Source organism: Formica exsecta, unplaced genomic scaffold (genome assembly GCF_003651465.1).
Source record: "Formica exsecta isolate Colony F162 unplaced genomic scaffold, ASM365146v1 scaffold941, whole genome shotgun sequence".
Taxonomy (NCBI): Eukaryota; Metazoa; Arthropoda; class Insecta; order Hymenoptera; family Formicidae; genus Formica; species Formica exsecta.
In genome coordinates, this window is record NW_021853707.1 from 14,077 (window position 1) to 34,735 (window position 20,659).

General features: G+C 34.1%; 3 protein-coding genes across 11 annotated transcripts in view; 2 read left to right on the forward strand and 1 right to left on the reverse strand.

Annotated features, from left to right (window-relative positions):
- Positions 1-706: 706 nt before the first annotated feature.
- Positions 707-5,222, forward strand: LOC115245320 (lysosomal Pro-X carboxypeptidase). 2 transcript variants are annotated; one of them, XM_029823590.1, is made up of 7 exons: positions 707-1,072; positions 1,282-1,422; positions 1,806-2,086; positions 2,557-2,714; positions 2,794-2,966; positions 3,076-3,425; positions 4,093-5,222. In XM_029823590.1, exons 1-7 carry the CDS (start codon positions 893-895, stop codon positions 4,283-4,285), a joined length of 1,476 nt encoding a protein of 491 aa, XP_029679450.1. In that variant the 5' UTR covers positions 707-892; the 3' UTR covers positions 4,286-5,222. The 2 variants fall into 2 exon arrangements, with proteins under 2 accessions (XP_029679450.1, XP_029679451.1); XM_029823591.1 differs by having other exon boundaries at positions 710-1,063.
- On the reverse strand, positions 4,331-9,296 carry LOC115245319 (kinesin-like protein KIF3A). Its single transcript, XM_029823589.1, is given in 10 exon segments — positions 4,331-5,713; positions 5,868-5,880; positions 5,882-5,949; positions 6,186-6,603; positions 6,760-7,145; positions 7,277-7,474; positions 7,577-7,716; positions 7,796-7,986; positions 8,208-8,626; positions 9,088-9,296. Coding segments are annotated over 10 exon segments (1,986 nt in total). The 5' UTR covers positions 9,103-9,296; the 3' UTR covers positions 4,331-5,575.
- A 1,850-nt stretch (positions 9,297-11,146) lies between these two features.
- LOC115245325 overlaps positions 11,147-20,659 on the forward strand; it is a 26,261-nt gene continuing 16,748 nt past the window's right edge. The window contains exon 1 of one of the 8 annotated variants that reach the window (XM_029823604.1): positions 11,147-11,884. Coding sequence is in view for 3 of the 8 variants with exons in the window: in XM_029823598.1 (XP_029679458.1) it covers positions 20,349-20,418 (70 nt within the window). In the remaining 5 variants the exon portion in view is untranslated. Of the gene's footprint in view, positions 11,885-14,996; positions 15,234-18,759; positions 18,852-19,969; positions 20,419-20,659 lie in introns of those variants that run through there. The other 7 variants (XM_029823603.1, XM_029823605.1, XM_029823598.1 and 4 more) reach the window with 7 other exon arrangements.

Genomic DNA, 20,659 nt, shown 5'->3' on the forward strand with positions numbered 1-20,659 from the left:
GTATAATATAAATTAAATAAAACCTTGTATATCTCTATATGTGAAGATCTTGGTAAGATTGTTCGATACACATTCGCGTATATCGTACGTTTAAATAGATAATATTAATTTACCAGTGTCATCACTGGATATAGAGAAGTATTATTAATATTAATTAGTTATTGTATTTTTGTATATGTAGAAGAATTAATTTATTTTTTGTAATAAAGAATTTATGTCGCTGTCGAAAAATATTGTCACATTATTATTTGATCTTACTCTCCAGGATAATATAACTATATAATCTTTGATGAGTGTGTGTGTGTGTGTGTGTATGTGTGTGTGTACACATGCATATCTTTGAAATAAATATAAAAGATAAACTAACACAACTGTAATCTGCTAATGAACATCTGCTGTATTAGAAAATATTATGATAAAAGTGTGTTAAAAATTATATCGAGAGAGAGAGATAATTGATTTAAACAAATTGTATATCATAAATAACAAATTCACCGTTTATTTAAGCTTATAAAACTTCATGTATCTTTCTCTCTTTCTATACATATATATTATATAACTTTTTTATGCAAATAACATTTGAAATAAATATCCAAAAATAATTATTAATGTCAAACAGCTTTAACTGTATCGTTAAGATTTGGGAGAAGAGTACCTCTTAAAATTTTGTGTAAAATGACGCAACGTGAATAGATACAGCCTACAATACCCCCAGCGATGTGGGCTTCAAAGTTTATCCGTTTGTTTCACGACACCCTATATAAAACGCGGAGACGTGACGATAACGGAGTAGAGTTAGTCGGAGATCGGAGGTCGGAGTACTGGTGTATTATAACGGTTCAGGACCAGGAGCGTTCTCCAGTGAGTGCGCGAATCTCGTCGAGGCCGAATCATGGACTTACAGGTGAGGATGTTGCTGCTGCTCGTGGTCGCGCTGTATCAGCCGACGATGCAGTTGACATTTCGAAACAAATTCGCCAAGAGCCGGCAATCAACAGTCAATTACGACGCGCCACTGCATAGCACCAGATACAAATACGAGATCAAAACGTTCGATGTGCGCGTAAGTTATGTATGCTCCATTATTACACGTACATACACATACACAATATATATATATATATATATACATATATGTTACTATATTTTTTATCCTATTAATTATTATTAAAAACTATTAACTACAAAATATTCACTTAAAAAGTATTAATTAACTTATAATTAATGGACTTATTATTTATTATTAATTATACTACTATTAATTTTACAATGCATTTCAAGGTGGATCACTTTAGTTTCGCCGTACAGGACACTTTTAAGTTGAGATATCTCTTAAATGATACTTGGTGGAAAACAGAAAATGCTCCTATATTCTTCTATACTGGAAATGAAGGTAGAATTGAAGTTTTTGCAGAGAATACGGTAAGGGCAATCATCAATTATTTTTACATTTACTAATTAATACGTGATATTGCATTATCCAATTGCTCAATTAACCACAGTGTAGCGGCTTAATTAAAGGAAATGTTGATTATATGTTTTTATCGCGCGTTTGCATTGCGATAAGTTTCATGAGAAACACAATATTTCTAAGACTGATTCTTCTACTCTAATGCATAAAGAAAAATATATTTCAATTGTTATTATAATAAAGTTGAAATTAACATTAAAGAGAACGAAATATAAAATAGATTGCATAAAATATAGATCGATCCTTTTATAAAATACGATCCAGTCTTCTATATGTTGCTTTAGTTTGATTTTTTTGAAAAAATTAATTCGGATTATACTTACTTGGCATATAGGGCTTTCTGTGGGAAATCGCCCCGCAATTCGGTGCATTAGTAATTTTTGCCGAACATCGTTACTATGGCGAATCGCTGCCCTATGGAAACCGATCCTTCGCAGATCCGCGGTATCTCGGATATCTAACATCTCAGCAAGCCCTAGCCGATTATGTGGAGCTTATTGGATATCTGAGATCGAAACCAGGATACAATCGCAGTCCAGTCATAGTTTTCGGTGGTTCTTACGGTGGTATGCTTAGCGCTTGGATGCGTATGAAGTATCCTCACATCGTTCAAGGGTACGTTTTATATCATGAAACGATAGCGATATCTTATTTATATAGCTAGAAATATATGAATGTATAGAAGAAAGATATCATGTAATTATGTTATAATATATTTAATGCTGGATGAGACGATAATCAATGGAGTTAGATGTAAAGAAGCACGCAATAACACGTCTAAAAATTAATTTTATCAACATAAATCAATTTCAGATATTTAAAAGTTTGAATTTGTTCAATCTCTTAGAATTAAGTACTTATGAAATCTGTATTAAAAACAGATTAGGTATATATAATAGAAAACTGTTATTAATATCTAAAAATCTATATATTTTGGATATTAATATTTATATATAAATATATAGCATAGTTTTATATGTACAAACACAATCTAAAATGAGATGTATAGTACAAATCCATTAAAAAAATGACTCACACATCGTGCCGAGATTGTAAATAATATTACCAACAATATTGTGTTGCAGTGCGATTGCAGCCTCCGCGCCAATTTTGCAATTCACCGACATCGTGACATGTGAGGCTTTCGCTCGAATAGCAACGTCGGATTTTAATATTTCGAATCCAACGTGTCCACAGCTTATCCGGAAAGCATGGAGCACGATAACCGAGGTGACTTCGAATGGTAACGCAATAATTCGCTTATAATTCAATGGATTTATTCGCTCATTATTTCTTTGATTCCTGTCATTCTCACGCTTTAGACGAGGGTAAAAAGTGGTTGTCAAATAATTGGAAGTTGTGCGACTCGCTGAAGACTGCAGAACATGTCCAGATGCTGAAAGATTTCCTGCAGGAAGTCTATATAAACCTGGCTATGGTCAATTATCCATATGAGACTAACTTCTTAGCGCCGCTGCCGGGCAATCCAATTAACGTAAGCGCTTCGAATCTTGAGTTTCCTTTCAGTATGAATTAGTCCGATAAATGTAAAGTCGTCCCTAGAAAAAATATCTACTCTGATTTAAAGGTTTCCTATCATTTAGGTTTTTTGTCAACACTTAACGAATTCTTCGTTGACGGGAAAACCATTGTTATCGATGCTTTATCGCGCTATTAATGTTTACACAAACTATACCGGTAAAGCGAGTTGCATCTCTACAAAGAATGCGGAGCCGGGCTTGGATGACCAAGGATGGGATTATCAGGCGTGCACAGAAATGGTGATGCCGATATGTACCGATGGCGTCAACGACATGTTCGAGCCGGCAGAGTGGAATTTCAAGGAATACAATAATACCTGCTTTAAGAAATATTCAGTATCGTCGCAACCTTATCTGGCTTGCCAGCAATATGGCTGTAAAAATCTTAACACTGTGACTAACATCAATTTCAGGTATATAAAGAAAATAATATTTATAAAAGAATAAGAAAAATATTTAAATCTTTTTCAATCGTATCTTCTATATACAGGGTGGGCCCAAACGTTCCGGCCAGACTTTGAGATTTTATAGGAAATTTAATTCTGAATAAGAAGTTTCCGATAAGCACGAGTCTAAAAATGCTTCCTTGAAAAGTTAGCGCCCAAAAATCTCTGAAATCGCGGTTATTTTATATATTTTTACAAATATCAGGGAAAATCATTTTGATCTTATTTGAAAGATAATATAATTCTCTACAACTTCTGTTTCGATACTTTTTGTTAAAAAACGCATACTTCCCCTGATATTTGTAAAAATGTATAAAATAACCGTGATTTCTGAGGTTTTGGGGCGCTAACTTTTTAAGGAAGCATTTTTCGACGCATGTTTATCGGAAACTTTTCGTTCAGAATTAAATTTTCTATAAAATCTCAAAGTCTGGCCGGAACGTTTGGGCCTATCCTGTATATGATGTTATTTCTAATCTTGATTTTCTGCATTTCTTCTGTATTGTTATCGTTGTTTTATCTTTATAATTTTATTTTATTTAGGCAAATATTCTAACATTTCTCCATTTTGATTTCTTCGTTTTACACTTTTACTTGTTCTCTCCATTTCTTATATATTTTTTTCTTTTTTTAGCAATGGATTGCTAGATCCATGGGCGAGCGGAGGCGTGTTGCGCAACTTGTCCTCGTCAGCGATCGCCATCCTGATACCGGATGCCGCGCATCATCTCGACTTACGAGAGAGCAACAGCAACGATTCGTACAATGTTATCGTGACGCGCAAATTCCATCAATACTCCATCAAGAAGTGGATCGCAGAATATTGAAAAGTTTTATCCCGGAAATAACTTTTGCCGGCCTGTTTGAAATTCTTTTTCTTTATTTCTGAAATTATAAATACAAAAACAGGACACGTACGCCGCGACAAACAATAAATAATCAATGCTGCCGCGTAGACTGATTATTGATAACGCTAAACAAAGCGTTGACAAAAACTTAATCGAAAATATACGCGAAAGTATTTTGGTATCACAGTAAATAATAAATGCACATGATTCGTCGGGCATTCTAAAAGAGTTACGAAATAATATAAGATGTTCTCAAACAACGCGAAAATCTAAAACATCTGAAAAAAATGTCTGGTCTCTTTCCGACATGTTCATGATACATTTCAGACATTTGCGTTGCCTAAAATCTCTTGTTTCAAATCTAATATCACTAAATTACGTAAAAATGGCTACTTTATCAAATAAAAACTCGTAACACTATCGAGATTATTTGACACTAATACTCGACATTAATTACAATAGAAATATGCGCACTATATTATTCATAATTTTTATCTCTTTATCGCTTTATATAATTTTTGACGCGATGTTTATTCGAAGGAATTATGTAGAGTGTAAGCGAGAACAAAGCTACCAAAGATATATACGAATTTCTAAATATAGAATAAATTTTTTTCTTGAGAACGTCGGATTTTAAACGGAATCCATAAATATTGTGTAAATATATTGTGATTTTATATCGTCAATTTTCTTAAACTCTCGAGTCCTTTTTATTCCGCAGGTACAGTATGTTTCCATTTTTCTAACGGACTTATATCGTTTTTCGCAATCATAATCTCTCTCTCGCATATATTGTTAATAAATAAAAATGTACTTGTAATAATTTAAACAAACAATTCATGTGTGTGCTTGTATTTTGGGGTGCTATATTATATTCTAAAGTAAAAATAAAAAAATCGAACACTTTTAGATAAAATACTTATGTGCCTCTTATGTGTTTCCAAATAAATTCGAAAGGAATGCGTTTTAAGGTTATGCTGATCTTTTTACTGATCTGTTAAAATATTCTCAATTAACTGTATTCGTGATGGATAAAATCGAGCATCTTTCTCATATATATTATATCTGTATTAAAAAATCACTAAACTCTAAAAATGATATCGCATAGAAACATTAAGATGGATATTATCTCTAATCACACATATGAATATCGAAATATATTGCGTGATTATCCGAACGAACGTGGATACGTAAATCTCCCCAAAAAATTGATCTACAAAAAGAGAAAAAAATATAAGAAAAATAAACCTCTGTGATTCCATGACTTTTTCAATGTGGTGTACGTCGATGCGCCGTAGTTGGTCGGGGGACGCCAGATCGGCTCCGCACTTTCTTCGGTTGCACGAACGTATTGTCTATTCCAGTGTTGTAAGAGAGATATATGTTTGACATGTCTGGCGGTATTGCCTGTGAACGGAGAGATTTTTATGTAATATGTTTCATAATATTTGAAGCTTTTACGAGCGAGATTTTGAGAAAAAAAATATTGATCACAGTCCTCCATACCGAGAAAAATTTGCTCTCTTTTCTAGAATTAAAATAATATGAAATAGTTTTTTACGTCTTTATTATTTGTATGCCACACATTTTAACTGCCATTCTCCGATATCCTCATTCCAATGAACATATCTCTTGATCATCGTCTGTAATGTGTAATGCAGAAATACATTTAAAAAACTGTTTTTTTTTTTTTAATTAAAGGAAAATATAAGGAAAATAATCAATTAATGTAGCTTTAACAGATATTTTTCAGATTCCTTGATCGTTGTTTTCCATTTGGACATTTTAGTTATATTGATCTTTGAAATTCTTATCTTAATTAGGTTAGGTTAGGATTTTTATATCATCTGGAAGAACTCGCACTAAAATATCCACATACCTGATATTGAACGGGAATGTAATGATTCACAATAAGATTCTGTAGTTGCAGCTCTCTACCGATTCCTCGTACACCTTCTAATAGACCTTCCATCTCTCTTTGGTGTTCCTGCTGCAGATCGGATAGCTCCGCTTTGACGGACATCAACATCGTATACACGCGCGCCAATTTTTTTGTTTTCCCAGCCGCTTCCTCTTGCAGAGACGAATACTTCTCCTCAATGTCGATGCGTTCCGCCTCTTTTGCCTTAATGGCTTTCTTTAGTTGTTCTTCTCTGCTCTTTCGTTGCTCAAGTTCAATCGCCGCGGCTGCTAACAATTGCTCCTGAGCTTCTGCCTTCTCCAACAAATTTTCGCCACCCACTAGAATCTTGTTCTGCAAATTTTGCATCTTCTGCCGCAACGCTTCCTTCTCGCTCCTGAAATTAAGGCACTTAATCTTCAAAATTTCTATGTTTAAATCATATTTGTTATTTTATATTGTAAATTTTTTTTTGTCTATGATATTATCTCCTTTCTCTTATTTAAGTAATTTATTTAAGTATATTAAATACATACATTAAAAAAAAACTTACTGAGTTTTTTTCAGTTCGATGACATCTTTGTCCACTGGACTTTTATCATCTCTTTCGGCCTTATCAATTTTCTCCGTCGAATCTGTGTTTCTATTTTCCAACTCCTCCATTGACAATATTTGACTCCGACGAGTCTTCTTATCTCGCTTCGTTTCTTTCGATTCCTCCGAATTCTCGGATTCTTCCTCGGATTCCGAAAGCTCCGCACCGTTCTCTTCCAATTGCTTGCGCAACTGTTCAATCTCAACTTGGAATTGACGAAGTAAAGCGTCCTTTGGGTCCTCATTGATTCTCGCGCGATTTTTGATATTCTTCGCGCGATTCGCGTAACGTAAAGTGCTTATAGTCTCATCGTAATTTATATCTGCTGGACTGATGTTTGCACACTGTAATGATTAGTAATGTTAATAACTTGAAAAAAGAGAATGGACTAATCATAAAATTAATCATTAAAATAATAAATTTGTAATTATTTAAAATAATGCATAAAATATAATTATTATAGTATTATACTTGCCATCAACGTTTTCGAATTTCCACCCAATGAATCCTGAAGCAACCTAGTTAGTTTGGAATTTCTGTAAGGCACATGAGAACTTTGTCCATCAACCAGTGCAGATATTACGTTCCCCAATGTGGATAGTGACAAGTTAATTTTAGTAGCTTCGCGAAGTCGCTGGCCTGTCGCCTTTGTCTTGCTTTGTCTTTCTGATCCCTACAATTCAGCAAATATAAAAAATACAGTCATGAGAAAAAGTTTAAAATAAAATTTATATTGAAAAAATATTTTAATGTTTTGTCAAATATATATACATACGGCTAAATCCACCAAATGAAGTTTCCCCATTTTTACATGCTGCTCTCCGTCTTCACCAATCTGACTAGATTCAACTGTAATTGTAAATATCGCGTGGGATCTGGAGCTAGATACATTCATGGCAGTAGCCCCGACAACACCTGCATTTGCGAGTTTAGGGAAATACTTTTAATATATACATACAATTAATATAGTACATATTACATTATTGTTACTCACGATTTTTATTGCCGAGTGACATTATGCGATCCAAATCGTCGGCATTATTCACTACATATCCGCTTAAATCTTTTACAAATACCCCGATGTCCGGTCTTTCTTTCACTTCCAATCGAGTATTTTGATCCTTTCCAAGCAGATCCCGGACTTCTTCATTGTAAATCTCTAAGTATGTAGCGCGTACGAGGAATCTATTAATATTCATAATCTATTACTAATCATTGAAAATCCAATCAATATATAAAATCAATCAAAGAGAAGTAACTCAACTATGTACATATTTTAATTATACAAATTGTCTCAAAATATATTTTATAGAATTGTGCAAATGGTATTATTTCAGAAAATAGTAAGAATCACATTTTTATGTTATTGTGTATTATATTTTGTTTTTGACAGCAAGCAATCTTACTTTTGATTTTCATCAGCTTTAGCTATGTGTCCAAAAATGTGTGCAAATGTATTTGGAATAATTCCTCTAGCTTGAGGTGAGGTCTTAGCACCAGACATAGTGTAAGTCTTGCCAGTGCCGGTCTGGCCATATGCAAAAATCGTTCCATTGTAGCCTTGCAACACCTTGTCCACTATAGGTCTGGCAGTCTCGTTGTAGATGTCCACCTGAGTCGAATCTGTGTCAAATACTGCATCGAAAGAAAAGACTTTTGGCGGTTCTCCTTGAGCTGCATTTGAATTCTCTATAGTGATCTCGCCGTTCAAAGCATCCACATCTATTATGTTTTTCGAGTGGGCATCGAGCTCCTTGCTGTTTAACGGTCGAACTCGCACCACCACCCTGACATTTTCTATTTCTCCTAATTCTGTCGTGCTGTCCTAAGTAAACATCATATTTTATAAGAATAGATCTCTCCTTTTAAAATTTAATTATTTTTTCCTAATTCTAGAAATGTGCCTCTAGAACTCTTGATATAACAATTAAGTGCATAGCACACTCCTGCTGTAACAGACTCAAGCTGTAGCAGACTCCAATAATAAAAACGCTGCGAAATATTGGAAATCCACTGTGTACATTAAGGTGAACTTAATATCGGCGTAAAAAAATTTATATTTTATTAATGATACACAAATATTAGTTTACGAAAGCATTATTATATATATTATTATTTAATAGTAAAAGTAATAATATTAAATAGATTAATTAATAATAAAATAAATATTAAACGCTATGAAAATCCTGCCTCGATTGCAGATTCGCAATCGAATTTAACGTTTAAAACTGCCGGGAGAATTCATCATTGACCTGATAATATATTGTTTCGGAGAGTGATACTAACTTCGGTCCCTGGCATCGTGGATCCGTTTACCCGCAACAGTCACATAAAAGCGCGCTTTTCTCACAGCATAATTCGTAAATGTCAAGTGGCACGTCAAAGAACGTCAGGCTAGCAGACGACCTCCATAAACGCGTAAACAGATGGATCGATTGCTTGCGGCTTGCGGCTGCTCGCGACTCGCGACGTACGATCTGCGATTACGCAAGTCTAACTAGATTCGCCAAACTTGCGGACAGCTGAGGCCATCTTTCCTCTATGATAACTACAAAATCAAAGTATCTTTATCGGCAGACAAAGGGAAGATCTAGTTTATCTACTGCCTACATTATTGAAAATTAGTCTACGTTACCGACAGATTAGAACCTTTCTAATCGAAATTTGAACTTTGAACAGCAGCAGGATCACAGTAGTTTCATTTTCATCACAAAGATTTTCACAATGTACCTCGTCCCAATATCTCGCTTACGAATTGTTGAAGAAGAAGCGGACGATGATCGAATGAAATTTTAAAACTAAATTCCCAAAGTACATTAGATTGTCATCAAGTAGATGTTCTTGTCATCTTTGTATAATTAAGTCGCAAGATGATTCTCTATATGGGACTCGACGACGTTGTCAGAAGACTGCTTCTCTATATATGAAAGTAGGTAAGAAATTTATCATTACAAAGTTATTTTATTACAGGGTATTCTACTTTTATACAGTATCACTTGTGATGTGATAAATCGATCGAATAAAACAAAGGTGAAATTTTTATTTTTAAAGTATCGTGGCATCAATAATTTTAAGATCATAACGAATCATTCTATGCAAATATGGAATTTAAAAAAAAACTTTAAAAGTGTAAATAATTAACTTAAAAGCTCATTCTATATTTACTTGCATCTAAAACTTGCTTTAACATAATCTTGATTTGAAACATGTATAATTAATAATACATATGTATGTGTTGTAAGAAAATTTAATATTTTAAACATTAGGAAAGTTATTACCGGCCATAACAATTATACAATATTTGCTTAATATAAAAGTTTTGCAGTTTGTATGTACAAAATAAGATAGGTCTCCACTCGGAAATGCGTGAAAGAATATAAGTAAACGTTTAAAAATGTATTTAGAAGCCTGGTAAAAAACATTTTGGTATGCAAAATTTTGCATAATAAAATCTTTTTTATAAAGCTTCTAAACTCACTTCTCAAAGTTCACTAATACTCTTTAATAAAATGCTGAGTGCGGAGTCCACTTGTTAGGCACGTGCAGATCACAAATTTTTTATGTTAAGTAAATGTGATGGCAGAAGCCGATAACAAAACTGTAATTTTTTAATTTTTTTTCACTTTTCATATGAAATCATAAACCCCGCACTCCGTTATTATGTATACTTTAATTATGGAAAAGGATCTGTTGATATCTGTAATCAACAAAAATATTTTGCATTTTAACTAAATTTGCATTCTGTTGGTAATCCGGCATCCTCTTAAGAATTGACAAAAATCTATTATTGATTAGCTAGAATCCGCTAGAAGTGAGACATCTTGTACAATATACACATGTATAATGTAGTATTCGATTTTCGCAATATTTGTATCGTGCAAGTTAGATTGTATTAATTAAGCGACTGATATAAAAAGCGCCCAGTTCACAATAGAAAAACATACGTGCAGAGATCCTGAGAGGAGGTACACGCACGCGTAACGCGTATGCATAAACACATACTTTCTATCGATGAAAGTTTTGAAACGTTCTTATCATCTGACTCTAACTTATACGTCAGTAGACCTACTTAAAAATTGATCGCGCCGCGACCTGATTATATCGATTAACAAAATTCTCTCATTTTTTATCTTTTATCATTTTCTCTTTTTTTTTTTCTCTGTTTCTATGTTATTATAATCTTCTTTCTTCTCTCTCGACTTTTTTTCGGACATTTAATAGAGAAAAAATAATATAATAATTAATTATGTCAATTATTATGCAAAATAATCTTATTTAGTGAGCGATGATTAAGTGTTAGACGAATATTTTTCTTATTGCCCTTCCTTCTTTCTCTTTTCCTTTCTTTTTCTGTCAGTCTTTTATTCGCTTTTTTCCCTTTTTATTTATTTTCTTTTTATCACTTTCCTATTTTGTCTCTTCTAAACTATTTACGTTTAGTAAATAATTAATTACCTTTTTAATAATTAATTATCTTACTCGCTTAGCAAAGTGATTAAATTTACAAAAATAATAACCCCAGCTTCATATAATATCCACTCTCGTTTATTTTCTTTTCTCTTTTCACTCTCTTGGTTTTTTTCATCTATTGTTCCTTTTATAATTTTTTTCTTTACTTTTTCTCTCATATTAACGCGATAAGTAGATAGAATTCATGTTTTCTACATAACAATTAATTATCTTATTCGCGTCTCTCGTTCGAAATAATCCATTTGGGGTCCAGCTTGGTATGAGCGTCCCTAACTGTTCATTTCTTTTCTCTCTCTTTTCACCTCTCGTTTTCCCTGATTTTGTCTCTCTCATCGACAGTTGCCCCAGCGTACCTTTCTCCACGCTAGAGCCGGCTTTGCGCTCCTCTTGTCTCCCCCCCAGTAAGCGTGTCGGTTCGGAGCTGAGCAGCAGCTGACGGACGTAACAATACGTTTTTCCCGGTGCACGGTAGCACTATGTGCCGCATGACTACTAGAAGGAGAGACTACCAGAAGAGAACCGCCACGATAAAGCGGCATCTCCGATATAGAGCGTCGACCAGCCGTTACACGGGACGCGCGATGTGAGCCCCCTTTGATATAAAACATACCAGGTAAGGCTCACAAGCTCGACTCAATCGAGGGAGCTCTAGTTTTGATCTGTTAGCTGTGTGAAAAGTCAAAGAAAGAAAATTGAGGAAAGATGCGATCGTTTCTCGGTGTGTCAAGATGATATTTAATCGCATTGTACTTGCATGAAATGGTGCAAAGTGAAAAATTCATCGACAATTATATGGTTGAATTTCCGAAGAAAATAAAGGATGCTAAAAATTTTGTGGAAAGAACGCTCGTTAATATAATTTAATATCGTTTGATGCTGCAATTTCATTTTTCGGACGCAAGAGATGCGATTATGAATGGTGTAGTAGTGAGACAAACAGAAAATTGTTTTCTAAATAAATGTGAAAAAAGAACTCGGACACAAATATAAAAGTGTAAAATAATACAATTGAGAAAAATATGTAAATTAATTTGACAATATTAAAAAGCATTTTTGAAGATCTAAAACGCAGCAGAAATCGTGGCTCTTTCGAGTGCGCATTTGATAACTAAAGAAATAATTTTGCGGAATAATCAATATATATAGTAAAGAAATAATGTGTATAAGTACTGCAAATGTATAATATAAAATATTGTGATGAAAACATTTGTGCGACTATGTGTTAATTGATTGTATAATATGTAGGTTGCCGGCGTTGCATTTTCCGCCGGTTCCTGATGTACCGCAAAATGCATGCAAGAGTTGTTAGTGAAATGTATGTCAAAGAGATGATATTTTCATATAAATTGCCAGCGATTCTCCCTATACAAATTTCTATTGGTTACGCAATAAATATGTAATATAATGAAATATATATATACTATATATATATACTATATATATATATATATATATATATATATATATATTTTGCATACAGTTGTGCTTACCAGAGTCAGTTTATCCTCTTCCTTTTTATATATATATATATATATATGTCCGATTAGCAGAAGACATTTACATGACGCTGTTGCGCTCACTCTATCTTCAGAACTTAGAACTCGCAGCATTATTGATCGATCGCTTCTCCGGTTGCACGAACACTAACGTGCAAACTAATCGCGCGAAAACTCGTGTTCAAATCTTATAATAACGTAGCGTATATTCTTGTATATATATTGGAAAACATGAGTATCTTGCAAATAACATTGTGTTGATTCCATAATGTACTGGTTTCAACCACGCAAGAGCGATGTAAAAACAATCGGCGCACGTCGAGTTCTAGCGGTTTATTATTGCCTTTGATTACGAAAAGTTACGCTTTTAATTTTAATGAATTCAGACTGTATTTATGTAAATTGCTCAGTGAAGCATATCATGATGAATGTCTCTCATCGAGTATATTATTAAAATGCTGTAGTTTTGCGTATTCTGAGAACACTTCAATCTAACGTTAGAAGATTAAAAATAAATATTTAAGAATTATCTTTAATCTTCTAAAAAAAATAGACTTAAGAATCCCCAAAACACTCATATATATATATACACACAAATATATGACAATATATTATATGTATATATTTTGCCTCTTGTATATTTGAAACCTATTAAGGATTAAATTACATAAATACACACACATTTACACTTTTTCTCTCAAAAATATAATTTCTAACGTAATATTGAATATTTGTTTTATAATGTTAAAACAAAATTGAAAAATGTATGCATTGGCGTTCATTATAATGATATAGTAGTATCTAATATCTAATGCATTGAGCCAAGCTTTATATCAGACTTAATTGTAAGCTAAAATTGACAATAAGTTTCATCAGCTCTTATATAGATCCGCCCTGTGTGTATATCATAACATGTCGTCGCGGAAAAGGAGGAAAAGGGGATTAGAGCTTTACCAGGAGTCAATAATCCGCACGCAGGCATTCCTCTCTTCTCAGGCTGACAACGAGAGAGATCGTCGGATATTTTCTCATCTGCTGTCTCGTTGATCACATTCCCTTATTATACGAGTATATATTTCTTTGTCTTTCAACGTAACATTAGGAGCAAATTGGAAATCGATTAATGTATAAGCATCACAATACACAGTGCTTTCACCAACATAATGAAGAAAATTAAAGAATATAATATATAGTACAGAAGGTGATGCATTCATCGATGCTGTTTTTTCGATCCGTTCAATTTTATTTATGAGCTTAAAATAAAGAAAAATTTTAAAGAATTTAATCACAATTTGAGAAAAAAGCATGCGGCGCTCTCTGTTGATGCTTCGTCTTCCCTTAATTGGCGATCACGCGCGATCTGAAGAAGTTTTCTTCTTAGTTACTATTTATGGACTCGAAATAAAGAAAATACTCTCAAAGGGTACAATTAAAAGTAAGAAACAGTATGTCCTCCTTCTGTCGATCTTCTCTCGTCTTTCCGTAACCGGGCAGACACGACTCGAAACAAAACTTTTCTTTTGCTACTCCTTATGGGCATAAAGTGAAGAAAAAAACTTAAACGCTGCAATTAAAAATAAGAAGAGCCATAGCCTTTTTCCGCCGTCGATGCTCGTCGATTTCCGTGTTCTTCTCGGTAATCCCAGGAGTCTACTTTCCGCTTCTCTTCATGTACGAGAAAAAAGAAACTCGAAGCGTAAAAATAGTAGATTAAAAATTAAAGAGAGAAATGTCTTCCTTTTGTCGATATCGTGTCTTCCTCAGCGAAATTGCGCTCCAAAGCGCTCTCTTTCTAATCTGGTGTATGGATATTCAGCCCATCTACGAAATATCTGAGAAAGTTCACTTTCCGAGCCTCCTCGTGCATACGTGGGAGTGGAAGGTAAAAATAAACTCAAGAATCCATTTTTAAGTGATAGAAGTTAATGTATGATTAATCCCATTCTCTCGTAGATAACATTCTAAAAATAAAAAAATGGAGATTCCTGTACTGGTCTTCTGATTTTCTTTTCATGGGCTTCCGTCCCCTCTGAGACACGTGAGTCAAAGAGGTCGCTCTTATGTCGCTCTTATTCTTCTGATGAAACGAGGAGAGAAGTGAAAACACAGCGAAGAGAAAAGAGAAAAAAGACGCGAGAAGAGTAGGGAGCAACGCATACATAGCAGAAGGAACCCGGAGGAGAGAGGTTCTGTTATCCGGTCGCGGTCCTCTCTCCTCTCGATGGTGGCAGGTCAGTGTTGCCGCACTCGTGGCCGGGAACGGTCGTCGCTTCGCCGAAGACGTCTCTTCTCTCTGCCATCTCTCACGCGCGCACGCGGGGGTGCGGAACAAGGGCATGTCGCGTGCCCTCCACGAACGACAAGAGTGCGTTCGCTGGCGGCGGCGACAAGCGACCCGGACCCCCGGACGATGCGTCACGCAACCCCGGGAGTAACACCGCCGCCGCGAAGCGACGCCACTGCGAGGTATGCGCCATATACTCGGTACTATATGAGAGGGTCTGAGAGAGCCGCTTCCGTTTGGGATACAATCGTGGAAGAATTATCGCGCCGGGAACCTGGCACGAGGATCTTCCCGCCACACGGTGAAATCTTGTTTACTTCATCTCGTTGTGAATGCGTCTATCACATCCTATGTGTTCTGTTGTACAAAAAGTAAATAAAAATTTGACGGATCTAAAATGATAATAAATTAAATGATTAACAATTGAATAAATAATTAATATATGGTTGAATAAAGAATAGTTATAATAGATAATTATTAAAAAGTAATTGATAATTTAATAGAGCCAAACGTGGTGAAGGATATAAAACAAGGTTCTACTGGATGTACATACGTATATTTCAGAAACGTGAAACTTTGTACATTGTGACACACATATATACAGTATATACAGTATAAGCAGAGCAATATGTGAACAATACTTACAAATATAAATTAGAATTGATTCAGAAATATGTTCATCCAACGTTGGATGAGGGAATTTTTCACCATCAAAGATATATTTTTCTGTGTCATTTCTGATTTATATTATAAATTAGATAATATTGATAAGAAATTAGATAATATCTTTATTAAACATGTAATTATAATATAATTAATATAACCGGAATTCTCATATTTTGCGTCGTTGATAAATTTTCAATTGGCATCTATTTCTCTAAATTAAAAGTTAAGATAGTTAGAGAAAAATAGTAATGTAAAAAATAATTGAGGTACAATTCAACGAAAACGTTATCTTAACCGTTGGATGAGCACGTTTTTACAAGCTTTAAAAAGGCTCACCAATAAATTAAATGCAATAAATTAAATGTGTAATTAACAATTTAATAAATAACTAATATATAGTTGAATGGTGAAAAAGGAACATGGTGAAAGATATAAAAATAAGATTCTACTTGATATATTTCAGAAATGTGAAACTTCGTACATTACGATATACGTACATATATATAGTTTAAGCAGAGAGCAATATAAATACTATACTTACAAATATAAATTAGAATCGACAAAAAAAAATTATTTTTAGGATGATGAATCCTTCCCTCATTCAACGTTGGGTGACCATATTTTTACGGGAAATTATAAAAAATGTGGTTATTCAATGGTTAAAATAATGTTTTCGTTAAATTGTACATCAATTATATGTACATATTCTACTACTATATGTTCTACTACTACCACTACAATTATCCTAACTTTTAAATTAGAGAGACAAATGTCAATTGAAAAATTTATCAACCATGCAAAATATTAGAATTCCGATTATTAATTGTTATAATTATATGTTAGAAATAAAAATATTACAACACTATAAAAATGAAAAATTTAATGTTGTAATCTAAGACGCAATATATTTTCTTTATTGCATAAAATTCTCAGATTTTAATAATAAGACCTATCATTATTAAGCACATGATGTTCTATAATATACACGCGAAAAGTCTAAATTACCTTCGATTGTTACGCGGCTTAATTTTTGGAGCGTTACAATTTCGAGTTGACTTCGTTGCAACAAGTCAGCAGGGATCATAGATCTCCTCTTTTTTCCGTGTGATATTTTCCTCCTTTTTCAACAGGTCGCGGTCATGGCGTCACGCCACGTGAATCGCGCTTTGCTTCCCGCTCTGATACCTTCCGTTGTTTAACATTGATCTTGAATTCTTTTGTACAGTAGTAATTTCCGAAGTGATGAGAATCTGAAATGCGTTAAACTTGCGATAATCTTCAAGCGATGTCTTTGATCAATTTCGACGAGCTGATGATTCTTCTAAACCGAAGTCCCTGTTGCGTGAATTACTTCATATTTATTCTTGTTATATTTATTTGCATTTGTTTCCGCACAAGAAACATGAGGATAATTTTCTATTTTATTTCTTTAAATGCGTAGTAATTTAATGGCCGTAATATGGAATGTTATCTGTATTTGCAAGTATAATTTTAATTAGTACAAATATCTAACGTTTTAAATTACTTTTTTTTAAATCATAATATTGTTTCATCTTCTTTATAAATATTTTTATTTGAGAGATATTAATAATTACAAAAACCATGTGTTACGCGATCATATTTTTGGAATCGGATAACTCTCTGCTTCGAGCATGGCACAAGAATATCGAGCTCGGACCAGACCCGAGTATGTCTATGTAAATATGTAAATACGTATAAACCAAGGCGGGAAACAGTCGGAACCCTCTCTCCGTTTCTTTCGGCAAAACGAGAACAGGTTCCCGCGCGACGGCTTTTCTCAAATCTCCGGAATGTATCTTTGAATGGATCTTTCCGTCTACAGGCAGTTGATTTAAGATTTGCCTATACGCGTTAATTACGGAGGAAGCCATTAAGGGATCGAGAATTAATTACGATATCTTGTATGAGTCTTTAACGTATATATGTATATAATATTTCTTACATTTACATTATCACCATAAGGAATTTCAAATATGTTGCAAGGAAGAAAAGTGATGTCATTTCGTGATGCTTTCTCCATCTTTCTCTAATCTTATATTTTCGAATTCTTAAATTCAAGGGATGATTTTTTTTATACATCTTAGAATTTTCCATACTTAAGTTTCTAAAATTTCAAATTTTGCAATTTAAATAATCTTTTTATTAGCATATTTACCTCTTTAAAATGTGGCTAAAAGTTGTGTATCTTTGAATTTACGTATTTGCATGATCACTAGATTTATATATGGTTTAATTTCTCGAGTCAATATTCAGATGTTACAAATACATATGCACCATGTTTATACTATATACATCATCTTTAACTTCTGTGAATTTAAGAATTATTTCTTGATTGTCAGATAATAAGACGCGGCATTCTCGGACACCCGGTATTTCCCGGTCGTCTCCGTCTAGTTCGTTTTTTCCTGAGTAATTCTCTGAAATTCTCCTTCTCTCTTTGTATTTCTCTCTCTCTCTCTCTCTCTCTCTCACTCTCTCTCTCTCTCTCTGGCGATGCACCTTGCACCGTAAAGTCCGACTCGTCGGCGTCATCGGCTTGTGGCAATGTAAAGTGGCTGTGTACACGCTGAGGCACAGTGCGTAAGACAGATGTTGTCCTCGAGGAGCAAATAAAATCGAGGGAAAAGGAAGCGAGACGATGACAACGACGACGTGCGACAGTCTACTGTTTTGTTTTCCATGCGTCCATTACCTTCTGTCTTGTTCGAGTAAAAGCGAGAAATCCGGCCAAGAGAACATTGCGAACTTTGTGCATAGAACGGTTTTTGAAAGAATGAAAAAATGATTTGAATGTATAGACGAAAACATCTTTCTCTTCACTTTTTTTTTCTCTGCTAAAATAAAAAAACTACGAGTTAAAGAATGCATATATTTATATATTTATACGTCTCCGTTTTTAAACTTGTCTTTCGCAAATCAATTTCTGTTCCTATCTTTGTATTGCGTAAAAGAAAAAAAAAAATATTGATCAAGAATCCGCTGAAGAAATACACTCGGGAATTGAAATTTTCATGTCACGGCGGCACTCACAGTGCCGTTAAACAACGGTGCATCGTCGTCGGCGCTGCATCGCACTGCATAGCCACGGAATTATTCGACGCGCGCGGGAAATTGTAAGTAAATAATCATCAACTCCGCGAACGATGAGAGTTGTCTATTCAACAGAACAATAATTCTTTAGCGACGGAAGCATTGAACTATAGTGCGCGCGCGTTTTCACGCACGTGATTTCGTCCGGTCAATGCTAGCTATATTCTAAGTCATCGCACTTCCTAGCAGTCGCTGATCTAGCGCTTTCGTTCTTCGAACTTGGGAGAATAAAACGCTAATTATGAGTCAATCCATTTAGATGTTATTAAAAATAATTCAGCAATCGTATTAAAATAGTTGTTTCTTCGCGACTTTGAGAAAAATTTATTAACGTTTAATGGATGAGGAATCAATTTATTTAAGTGTTAATAAAGATAATTTAGGCGCTTCAATAAAAAAAAGTAAATCAGTCATTTTATCCTCGCGTCTTTATTAACGGCCAATGGATTAAGAATAATATAATACATACTCGCTTGTAGTTGTAAAGCGGCGGTCTTATATATGTTAAGTTAACGGTACGTTAACGGTTGTATGCGATGTTAACTACGCGATCTTTAATGCCGCCGTAATCGTTAGCCCATTACTCAAATTACTTGCTCTTGCAGTATGAGAGATGCAACGCCACTGCAGTCAAGCGTATTTTGATTTTCGATTAATTAAAGAACGTATTCCGTCGACCGACCTTCACAGATCAATCGAGCGATTACTCCTTGAATTTTTTATTATCACATACGTAAGATATATTATTATGCCACATCTTTTATAATCTTTTTTTAAGCCTTATTTTAATTAATTTTTATTATTATCATTATGACGCTCTAACATGATAACATAAGAGGATGTGAATCTGAAATTTTTACATTTGAAAATGATTACACTATATTTAATTATATTACTTTTACTATTTTTAATACGAGTGCTACATCCACATAAAAATAATAATGGTTAGTAATGTAATAAAATAATTCAATCTGTGGATACGCACTGATATTTTAATCGATACCTAAAAGATGTAATCGCATTGAAACTATTATCCTATCATGACATTTACAACGCGGCGTTTGCCAGGTTAATTGCATGGAAACGCGATTTCAGGCTGCTTCCTGACGGCGATCAGGAGGGTGGCGCAGGCGCGAGACTTTCGCAATCCCTTTGAGAGGGAAGCTGACGCGGTTCGGCGGCAATTTGCAGGGGGAAGGATCAAAGTTTCCTCAGTGTTTTCGCGCACGTCGAGCACTTGTGATCATCGCGAATTTTCACAGGATGTATCCTCGCGAAATTTCGACTAAGAATCCTTCGACAAGTGGTGTGTCCTTCGAGAATATACCTAATAAAATTATTCAATTAATGGCGATATTAACTACAGCGCAGAATTAATAAAATTTTACAATGTATGAGCATTGCTCACTCAATCTATTTATAATTATTTGTGCGCGATCGAGACGTAATTCAATCACTATCGAGCTTGACTGTCACCGTTTAGTATTAGTCTGATATTAATTTGAAGACAAATTGACGACATGAAGCCGAACTCATGGAGATCGAGTTCGATATTTTTGTACATCTTGGAAAGGAAGCGAAATTTAGCTGGTACATGATGTAAAGAGTGAACAAATTCTTTGCCGACAACAAACTATGAATTTTGCGTGTGCAGCTTGAAATTTTATATTCCAAAAGATAATATTGTTTATTCTCGAAATTTTTCAAGTACTAGTGTTAATAAAAATGCAATTACAAAAAAAAACAACTCTGTTAATATTTAACATATTTTTATTAATATATAAAATAATTAACTTGATACTTTCTGTGTGTGTGTGTGTGTGTATATATA

Coding starts and splice junctions, on each gene's coding strand:
- LOC115245320 (XM_029823590.1), top strand. CDS start 893: ATGGACTTACAGGTGAGGATGTTGCTGCTGCTCGTGGTCGCGCTGTAT. Junction 2,087..2,556: donor TATCCTCACATCGTTCAAGG/GTACGTTTTATA, acceptor ATTGTGTTGCAG/TGCGATTGCAGCCTCCGCGC. Junction 3,426..4,092: donor GTGACTAACATCAATTTCAG/GTATATAAAGAA, acceptor TTCTTTTTTTAG/CAATGGATTGCTAGATCCAT.